The sequence below is a fragment of the Spea bombifrons genome, chromosome 1 (assembly GCF_027358695.1).
Source record: "Spea bombifrons isolate aSpeBom1 chromosome 1, aSpeBom1.2.pri, whole genome shotgun sequence".
Lineage (NCBI taxonomy): Eukaryota > Metazoa > Chordata > Amphibia > Anura > Pelobatidae > Spea > Spea bombifrons.
This window is the reverse complement of record NC_071087.1, coordinates 84,501,335-84,512,880: the sequence shown is the minus strand read 5'-3', so window position 1 is coordinate 84,512,880 and position 11,546 is coordinate 84,501,335. Positions and strand designations below refer to the sequence as shown.

At 37.5% G+C, this 11,546-nt stretch overlaps 1 protein-coding gene across 1 annotated transcript; it reads left to right on the top strand.

Moving 5' to 3' along the window:
• The first annotated feature begins 9,738 nt into the window (after nucleotides 1–9,738).
• LOC128500339 (E3 SUMO-protein ligase ZBED1-like) lies at nucleotides 9,739–11,271 on the top strand. The gene has a single exon (XM_053469493.1). The coding sequence runs from the start codon at nucleotides 9,739–9,741 to the stop codon at nucleotides 11,269–11,271; it is 1,533 nt and encodes a 510-aa protein (XP_053325468.1).
• Nucleotides 11,272–11,546: the final 275 nt, after the last annotated feature.

Sequence of the window (11,546 nt, the reverse complement as noted above, 5' to 3'; positions counted from 1 at the left end):
TGCTATGTCCATGTTTAATGCTATGGCCTTGTTAATGCTATGCCAATGTTTAATGTTATCTCCATGTGTAATGTTGTGTCATATTTTTTGCTATGTCATGTTTTTTGCTATGTCCATATTTAATGCTATCTCCATGTGTAATGATATATTTATGTTTAATGCTATGTCCGTGTTTAATGTTTTCTCTATGTTTAATGATATGTCTATGTGTAATGCTATGTCCATGTTTAATGTTATCTCTATGTTTAATGATATGTCCATGTTTAATGCTATATCCATGTTTAATTCTATGTCCATGTTTAATGCTATGTCCATGTTTAATGGTATCTCCATGTGTAATGCTATATCCTTGTTTAATGCTATGTCCATGTGAAATCTTATGTCCATATGTAATGCTATGTCCATGTTTCATGCTATGTCCATGCTTAGTGCAAAGTCCATATTTACTGTTCTTTCTATGTGTAATGCTATGCCCATGTTTAATGCTATATCCATGTTTAATGCTATGCCCATGTTTAATGCTATGTCCATGTTTAATGGTATCACTGTGTAATGCTATATCCATGCTTAATGCTATATCCATGTTTAATGATATGTCCATGTTTAATGTTAACTCTATGTGTAATGATATGTCCATGTTTAATGCTATATCCATGTTCAATGTTATCTCTATGTTTAATGTTATCTCTATGTTTAACGCTATGTCCATGTTTAATGTTATCTCTGTGTAATGCTATATCCATGTTTAATGCTATGTCCATGTTTAATGTTATCTCTATGTTTAATGCTATGTCCATGTTTAATGCTATAATCAGGTTTAATGCTATTCCCATGTTTAATGTTATTTCTATGTTTAATTCTATGCCCATGTTTAATGCTATGTCCATGTTTAATGCTATGGCCTTGTAAATGCTATGCCAATGTTTAATGTTATCTCTATGTGTAATGGTATGTCCAGGTTTAATGCTATGTCCAGGTTTAATGCTATGTCCATGTTTCATGCTATGTCCATGTTTAATGCTATGGCCTTGTTAATGCTATGCCAATGTTTAATGTTATCTCCATGTGTAATGTTGTGTCATATTTTTTGCTATGTCATGTTTTTTGCTATGTCCATATTTAATGCTATCTCCATGTGTAATGATATATTTATGTTTAATGCTATGTCCGTGTTTAATGTTTTCTCTATGTTTAATGATATGTCTATGTGTAATGCTATGTCCATGTTTAATGTTATCTCTATGTTTAATGATATGTCCATGTTTAATGCTATATCCATGTTTAATTCTATGTCCATGTTTAATGCTATGTCCATTTTTAATGTTATCTGTATGTTTAATGCTATGTCCTTCTTTAATGCTATGCTCATGTTTTATGCTATTCCAATGTTTAATGTTATCTCTATGTTTAATGCTAAGTCCATGTTTAATGTTATCTCTATGTTTAATGCTATGTCCATGTTTAATGCTATGTCCTTGTTAATGCTATGTCCGTGTTTAATGTTATCTCTATGTTTAATGATATGTCCTTGTTTAATGTTATATCCATGTGTAGTGCTATGTCCATGTGTAATGTTATCTATATGTTTAATGCTATGTCGATGTTTAATGCTATATCTATGTTTAATGCTATTCCCATGTGTAATGTTATCTCTATGTGTGATGATATGTCCATGATTAATGCTATATCCGTGTGAAGTGCTATGTCCATGTTTATTGTTTTCTGTATGTTTAATGCTATGTCCATGTTTAATGTTATCTCTATGTTTAATGCTATTCCCATGTGTAATGTTATCTCTATGCGTAATGATGTGTCCATTTAATGCTATAGCCATGTGTAGTGGTATGCCCATGTTTAATGTTTTCTCTATATTTAATGCTATGTCCATGTTTAATGCTATGTCCATGTTTAATGTTATCGCTATGTGTAATGCTATGTTCATGTGTAATGCTATCTCCATGTGTAATACTATATGCGTGTGTAATGCTATGTCTATGTTTAATGCTATGATCATGTTTAATGTTATCTCTATGTGTAATGATATGTCCATGTTTAATGTTATCTATATGTTTAATGCTATGTCAATGTTTAATGGTATCTCTATGTTTAATGCTATGTCCATGTTTGATGTTATCTCTATATGTAATGCTATATCCTTGTTTAATGCTATGTCCATGTGAAATCGTATGTCCATATGTAATGCTATGCCCATGTTTGATGCTATATCCATGTTTAATGCTATGTCCATGTTTAATGTGATCTCTATGTTTAATGTTATCTCTATGTTTAATGTCATGCCCATGTTTAATGTTATCTCTATGTTTAATGCTATGTCCATGTTTAATTCTATATCCATGTTTAATGCTATGTCCATGTTTAATGCTATATCCATGTTTAATGCTATGCCCATGTTTAATATTTTCTATATGTGTAATGATTTGTCCATATTTAATGCTATATCCATGTTTAACGCTATGTCCATGTTTAATGTTATCTCTATGTTTAATGCTATGTCCATGTTTAATGCTATGTCCATGTTTAATGTTATCTCTATGTGTAATGATATGTCCATGTTTAATGCTATAGCCATGTTCAATGTTAACTCTATGTTTAATGTTATCTCTATGTTTAATTCTATGTCCATGTTTCATGTTATCTCCATGTGTAATGCTATATCCTTGTTTAATGCTATGTCCATGTGAAATCTTATGTCCATATGTAATGCTATGTCCATGTTTCATGCTATGTCCATGTTTAGTGCAAAGTCCATTTTTAATGTGTTTTCTATGTGTGATCCTATGCCCATGTTTAATGCTATGTCCATGTTTAATGTGATCACTATGTTTAATGTTATCTCTATGTTTAATGCCATGCCCGTGTTTAATGTTATCTCTATGTTTAATGACAGGGGGTAGCCTCGACTCTCGGGCTATGTCATCCTGGTTAACCCCCCAATAAAAACACGGACACCAAATGTGGGATGAATAAAGGCCACAGCCGATTTATTAACGTCATTGCCACGCAACCTGTAAACATAAAGAAGGTGCATTAACACGGCAATGACCCAAATACAATAAAACACCCGAAAGCTTGCCAGGACCAACCGGGGCCAAACTGTAAGCATCACCTTATGGGAGGGCATACCATGATGTCCCTCCCCCACCTGAGGTTCCAGCAACCGCCCAGCCAGGAACCTCCCACCGACACTTTAACGCCAGTGGCAATAACCACATAACACCCCCCGGCAACCTGGCAAGCTACCGCCCCCCGGCTGTGACAGAATCCTGAAACGAAACACAGAAAATTAGTAAACAAGATCACACAACCACATGGAACAGAACAACATAAAGGGAGGGAGGGTGGGACAAACACACCGGGTAGGCTGGCACAACAAAAAGCCCAGAACATTCTTACGCACCAACCTTATATACCCCCCTTCACTTCCTCCCCCTCCCCGTTGAACTTTCTTTAACCCCCTGACCTAGCCCTGCTCTGCACCCCTGTCAGGGCCCCCTCCGTTCCATGCAGACTACGTGGGCATCATGCTATTTCCATGTTTCATGCTATAGCCATGCTTAATGCTATGTCCTTGTTTAACGCTATGTCCATGTTTAATGTTATCTCTATGTGTAATACTATGTCCATGTTTAATGCTATATCCATATTTAATGCTATGCCCATGTTTAATGTTATCTATATGTGTAAGTATTTGTCCATATTTAATGCTATATCCATGTTAAACGCTATGTCCATGTTTAATGATATCTCTATGTTTAATGCTATGTGCATGTTTAATGCTTTGTCCGTGTTTAATGTTATCTCTATGTTGAATGCTATATCCATGCTATATCCATGTGTAAGGCTGTGTCTATGTTTAATGTTTAATGCTATGTCCATGTTTAATGTTATATCTTTGTGCAGTGCTATGTCCATGTTTAATGCTATATCCATGTGTAATGATATGTCCATGTTTAACATAGTTTACATGAATTAACCATGTAATATCTACTTGTAAAGCTATCTCCATGTGTAATGCTATGTCAATGTTTATTGCTATGTCCATGTTTAATGTTATCTTTATGTTTAATGCTATGTCCATGTTTCATGCTATATCCATGTTTCATGCTATGTCCATGTTTAATGCTATGTCCATGTTTAATGTTATCTCTCTGTGTAATGATATGTCCATGTTTAATGTGATCTCTATGTGTACTGCCGTATCCATGTTTAGTGCTATGTCCATGTTTAATCTTATGTCCATGTGTAATGCTGTCTCCATATATAATGCTATATCCATTTTTTATGCAATGTCCATGTTTAATGTTATCTCTATGTTTAATGATATGTGCATTTTTAATGTTATCTTTATGTTTAATGCTATGTCCATGTTTCATGCTATATCCATGTTTTATGCAATGTCCATGTTTAATGTTATCTCTATGTTTAATTCTTTGTCCATGATTAGTGCTATATACATGTGTAGTGCCATGTCCATATTTAATGTTATCTCTATGTGTAATGCTATGTCCATATTTAATGTTATCTCCATGTGTAATGCTATGTTCATGTGTAATGCTATCTCCATGTTTAATACTATATGCATGTGTAATGCTATGTCTATGTTTAATGTTATCTCTATGTGTAATGCTAAGTCCATGTTTAATGCTATGTCCATGTTTAATGTTATCTCTATGTTTAATGCTTTATCCAATGTTTAATGCTATATCCATGGTTAATGCTATGCCCATGTTTCATATTATCTGTATGTGCAATGCTATGTCCATGTTTAATGTTATCTCTATGTGTAATGCTATATTCATTTTTAATCTTATCTATATATGTAATGTTATGTCCATGTTTAATGCTATGTCCATGTTTAATGTTATCAATATGTTTAATTCTATGTCCTTGTTTATGCTATGCCCATGTTTAATGTTATCTCTATGTGTAATGATATCTCCAGGTTTAATGCTATGTCCATGTTTAATGCTATATCCATGTTTAATGGTATGTGAATGTTCCATGCCATATCCATGTTAAGCTCTCTCCATGATTAATGCTATCTCCATGTGTAATGCTATGTCATGTTTAATGCAATGTTCATGTTTATTGCTATGTCCATGTTTAATGCTATTTCCATGTTTAATGTTATCTGTATGTTTAATTCTATGTCCATGTTTAATGCATTGTCCATGTTTAATGTTATCTGTATGTTTAATGCTATGTCCTTGTTTAATGCTATGACCTTGTTGAATGCTATGTCCATGTTTTATGCTATGCCAATGTTTAATGTTATCTCTATGTGTAATGCTATGTCCATGTTTAATGTGATCTCTATGTGTACTGCCGTATCCATGTTTAGTGCTATGTCCATGTGTAATCTTATGTCCATGTGTAATGCTGTCTCCATATGTAATGCTATATCCATGTTTTATGCAATGTCCATGTTTAATGTTATCTCTATGTTTAATGCTTTGTCCATGATTAGTGCTATATACATGTGTAGTGCCATGTCCATGTTTAATGTTATCTCTATGTGTAATGCTATGTCCATATTTAATGTTATCTCCATGTGTAATGCTATGTTCATGTGTAATGCTATCTCCAAGTTTAATACTATATGCATGTGTAATGCTATGTCTATGTTTAATGTTATCTCTATGTGTAATGCTAAGTCCATGTTTAATGCTATGTCCATGTTTAATGTTATCTCTATGTTTAATGCTTTATCCAATGTTTAATGCTATATCCATGGTCAATGCTATGCCCATGTTTCATATTATCTGTATGTGCAATGCTATGTCCATGTTTAATGTTATCTCTATGTGTAATGCTATATTCATGTTTAATCTTATCTATATATGTAATGTTATGTCCATGTTTAATGCTATGTCCATGTTTAATGTTATCAATATGTTTAATTCTATGTCCTTGTTTATGTTATGCCCATGTTTAATGTTATCTCTATGTGTAATGATATCTCCAGGTTTAATGCTATGTCCATGTTTAATGCTATATCCATGTTTAATGGTATGTGCATGTTCCATGCTATATCCATGTTACGCTCTCTCCATGTTTAATGCTATCTCCATGTGTAATGCTATGTCATGTTTAATGCAATGTTCATGTTTATTGCTATGTCCATGTTTAATGCTATTTCCATGTTTAATGTTATCTGTATGTTTAATTCTATGTCCATGTTTAATGCATTGTCCATGTTTAATGTTATCTGTATGTTTAATGCTATGTCCTTGTTTAATGCTATGACCTTGTTGAATGCTATGTCCATGTTTTATGCTATGCCAATGTTTAATCTTATCTATATATGTAATACTATGTCTATGTTTAATGCTATGTCCTTGTTTAATGTTATCTCTATGTTTAATGATATGTCCATGTTTAATGCTATGTCCTTGTTAATGCTATGTCAATGTTTAATGTTATCTCTATGTGTAATGATATGTCCAAGTTTAATGCTATATCCATGTTTCATACTATATCAATGTTTAATGCTATGTCCGTGTTTAATGCTATATCCATGTTAATGATATCTCCATTTTTAATGATATCTCCATTTTTAATGCTATCTCCATGTGTAATGCTATGTCATGTTTTTTGCTATCTCCATGTTTAAAGCTATCTCCATGTGTAATGCTATGTCCGTGTTTATTGTTATCTCTATGTTTAGTGATATGTCCATATTTAATGTTATATCTATGTGTAGTGCTATGTCCATGTTTAATGTTATCTGTATGTTTAATACTATGTCCATGTTCACTGTAATCTCTATGTTTAATGCTATGCCGATGTTTAATGCTATATCCATGTGTAATGCTATGTCATGTTGAATGTTATCTCTATGTGTAATGATGTGTCCATGATTAATGCTATATCCATGTGTAGTGCTATGTCCATGTTTAATCTTATTTATATATGTAATGCTATGTCCATGTTTAATGCTATGACCTTGTTAATGCTATGTCAATGTTTAATGTTATCTCTATCTGTAATGATATGTCCAGGTTTAATGCTATATCCATGTTAATGATATCTCCATGTTTAATGCTATCTCCATGTGAAAGGCTATGTCAATGTCTAATGCTATGTCCATGTTTAATGCTATCTCCATGTGTAATGCTATGTCATGTTTAATGCTATATCCATGTGTAATGCTATGTAATGTTTAATGCTATATCCGTGTGTAATGCTATATCCATATTTAATGCTATGTCCATGTTTATTGCTATGTCCATGTTTAATGCTATATCCATTTCTAATGCTATGTGCATGTTTCATGCTATATCCACGTTAATGCTATCTCTGTGTTTAATGCTATGTCCATGTTTAATGCTATGTCCATGTTTAATGCTATGTTCATGTTTTATGCTATGTCCATGTTTAATGCTATGTCCATGTTTAATATAATGCCCATGTTTAATGTTATCTCTATGTGTAATGCGATGTCCATGTTTAATGTTATCTCCATGTGTAATGCTATATCCATGTGTAATGCTATGTCCATGTTTAATGCTATGTCCATGTTTAATGTTACCTCTATGTTTAAATGTTATCTCTATGTTTAATGATATGTCCATGTTTAATGCTATGTCCATGTTTAATGTTACCTCTATGTTTAAATGTTATCTCTATGTTTAATGATATGTCCATGTTTAATGCTATATCCATGTTTTATGCTATGCCCATGTTTAATGTTATCTCTATGGGGAATGCTATGTCCATCTTTAATGTTATATCTATGTGTAAGGCTGTGTCTATGTTTATTCTGTAATGTTTAATGCTATGTCCATGTTTAATGTTATCTCTATGTGCAATCTTATGTCCATATTTAATGCTATATCCATGTTTAATGCTAAGCCCATGTTTAATTCTATCTCTATGTTTAATGCTATGTCCTTTTCTCATGCTATGTCCATGTTTTATGCTATGTCCATGTTTTATACTATGCCCATTAGAGCTGAAACAACGAATCGATAAAATCGATAATAATCGATAACGGAAATCGTTGTCGACGATTTCCGTTATCGATTAATCGAGTGATCGATTCGTCGTTGGAGCACTAGGCTCCTTTTACTTACCTCCGCCAGCGTTCCCCGCTTCTGCTCCACGCTCTGCAGTCTCCGCCTTCTTCAAGCTACGTGACGACGGATGTGACGCGCGTCTACTATCAAGTTTGAAGTGGAACAAGTTCGTAGCGGAGGTAAGTACTCTTTATGTCTATTGTCTGTGCGAATGTTTATGTGCGAGACTGGGTGCGCGGCAGAGTGTGTGTGCGTGTGTGTGTGTGTGTGTGTGTGTGTGTGTGTGTGTGTGTGTGCGTGTGTGCGTGTGTGTGTGTGTGCGTGTGCGTGTGTGCGCGCGGCAGAGTGTGTGTGTGGGTGCGCGGCAGAGTGAGTGGGGGGGTGCGCTGCACAGTGGGGGGGGGGTGCGCTGCACAGTGGGGGGGGGTGCGCTGCACAGTGGGGGGGGGGTGCGCTGCACAGTGGGGGGTCCGCGCTGCACAGTGGGGGGTCCGCGGCACAGGGGGTGGGGGGGCAGGGGATGCAGGGCAGGATGTGAGTGCAGGGCAGAGTGGGGCCAGGAGACTGGATGCAGGTCAGAGTGGGGGTGGGAGGGCAGGGTGGCAGACTGGGTGCAGAGCAGAGTGGGGGTTGGGATGCAGGGCAGGGTGTGAGACTGGGTGCAGAGTAGAGTAGGGGTGGGGGGGCAGGGCAGGGTGTGAGACTGGGTGCAGAGCAGAGTGGGGATGCAGGGCAGGCTGTGAGACTGGGTGCAGGGCAGGCTGTGAGACTGGGTGCAGGGCAGGGCAGGGTGTGAGACTGGGTGCAGGGCAGGGTGTGAGACTGGGTGCAGGGCAGAGTGGGGGTGGGGATGCAGGGCAGAGTGGGGGTGGGGGCACAGTGCAAAGGGGTGGGGGCACAATGCAAACTTGTGCGCTGGGTGCAAACTTGTGCGCTGGGTGCAAAGCGCAAACTTATGCTGGGTGCAAACGTGTGCTGGGTGCAAACGTGTGCTGGGTGCAAACGTGTGCTGGGTGCAAACGTGTGCGCTGGGTGCAAACGTGTGCGCTGGGTGCAAGCTTGTGCGCTGGGTGCAAGCTTGTGCGCTGGGTGCAAGCTTGTGCGCTGGGTGCAAACTTGTGTGCTGGGTGCAGGGGAAAGTGCTGGGGCAAGTGCAAATATGGGTGCTGGGAAAACTACACTGCAATAATATTTACACCAAACTTATTTTTGTATTCTAGCTGCAAAGAACACCGTACTTTATAATAAAAATGGCTGAGGATTCTGGCAAGGCAACCGCTGAAAAAAGTGTGCGGCCCAAGTCCTCTAAGGCATGGGAGCATTTTACTTTAAATGCTGCAAAGAAGGTTGTAACCTGTAACATATGCAAAATGGAGCTTGTGTGGCACGGAAGCACAACCGTGATGAACCAGCACATGAAAAGGAAACATGTGGGCTTCACGGAGGAAGGTGAAACATCAGGACGGTACGTTAAACCCAAATGATAAATTGAGTTACACAGAAATAGCGTTTTCTGCATTCCACTACCAATCATATAATCTATAAATCTATTAATTAATATATTTTTTTTACTTTCAGGAAGAAACAGCGTACCATGACAGATTTTGTGCAACGAAATCCCCAGTGCACTCCACAACAAGCAAAGCTTATAACCGATTCCATTCTGAAAATGCTGGTCACTGACATGCGACCACTATCCATGGTTGAAGACCAAGGATTCCAAAGCATGGTCAGTGTACTAAACCCCGGATATACTCTTCCCTCAAGAACTCATTTCACCAAACTAGTGGAGAGGAAGTACCAAGAGGCATTTCAGAATGTGAAGGATGCCATCAGCGCTAATGACTGCAGAATTGCTTTTACAGCAGATATTTGGACAAGTGTAGCTACTGAGGCTTACCTTGGCATTACATGCCACTATATAGGGGATGACTGGAAGCTGTCTTCTCTCTGTCTCACTACAATGCCTGTTGAAGACAGACATACAGCTGCAAACATCGCAGAATGGATAGAGGAGGTCGCCGCAAAGTTTGAGATTCCAGATAAAAAAATAATTGCCATTGTACATGACAGTGGTGCAAATATTGTGGCTGCTGTAAAAATCCTAGAGGACAAGCATGGGTGGGCCAGTATTCGCTGCACTGGCCACACATTACAGCTGGTGATCAATGCTTCGTTAAAGCACTCTGGAATTCAAAGAGCTGTTGGTGCTGCAAGAGGACTTGTTGAGTATTTTAAAAAAAGTGAGCTAGCCAGCACTAAGTTAAAGGAAAAACAGAAGCAGATGGGTACGCCAGAGCACAAACTTCTTCAGGATGTAAGTACTAGATGGAATAGCACTTACTATATGGTCGACAGACTTATTGAACAAAGGTGGCCCGTAACTGCCACTCTGTCTGACCCATCTGTTACTCAAAGGGGCAAACATTATTTGGAGTTAAAGCCAGAACAGTGGAATCTTCTTGAAGAACTTTCAACCGCACTTAAGCCTTTTGAATGCGCCACTGTATTCATGAGTGGCCAAGAATATGTAACTCTATCTTCCATGGCTGCACTTGTGAAGGGGCTGTTAAGGTCCAATGAGGTTGCCTGTTTTGAATCATCTCCCCTGAAGAGCTTCCAAGCCACAGTAAAAGACCAGCTTCAAAGCAGATGGAAGGGGATCCTTTTTGAAAACATCCCAAACATTGTTGTTGTTTCCTCTGCCCTGGATCCACGATTTAGGAGACTGAAGTTTTTAACACCAGAGCAAATTATAAGTGTACAGGCAAAAGTGCAGACAGAGGCGCTGACTGTAAAAAGGGTGATGTTGCAGCAGGAAACAACCTCTTCGCCTGTAGCGACAGTTGACGTGCCCTCAACATCTGCTGCTTCTCTACTTGACTCACTCCTTGAGTCTGGGGGCAGCAGTGAAGAGGAGACTAGAGAGGGGAAACTTGAGGAGGAGGATATTCATACTCAAGTACAAAATGAGGTCCAGGCTTATTTTGCAGAGAGGCCCCTTGCCAAGGAGAGAAACCCTTTGAATTGGTGGAACACCAACCAACATAAATATCCTACCTTGGCAAAACTGGCAAAATCCTACTTGTGCATCCCAGGCACCTCCACTCCATCAGAGCGCCTCTTCTCTGCTGCAGGCAACATTGCTTGCAAAAAGAGAGCCTGCCTCAGCCCTGAGCATGTGGACATGTTGACATTTTTGCATTCTAATGCAAAGTTTCTTGAACAGTAATAGTCCACCTATTTTCAGAATGTTTGGGATTATTTTGTTTCATAAATATTGTGTTTGGGTTGTTGTATTTTGACAACATAACAAAATACGAATGTTAATGTAAATTTTAAGTTGTTTTTTAACATCTAGTTCATAAAATTATTTTAAATAAACGAAAAATTTGCATATTGGGTTTTTTATCCGATTAATCGATTAATCGAAAAAATAATCGGCCAACTAATCGATTATTAAAATAATCGTTAGTTGCAGCCCTAATGCCCATGTTTAATGTTATC

Coding starts and splice junctions, on each gene's coding strand:
- LOC128500339 (XM_053469493.1), top strand. CDS start 9,739: ATGGTTGAAGACCAAGGATTCCAAAGCATGGTCAGTGTACTAAACCCC.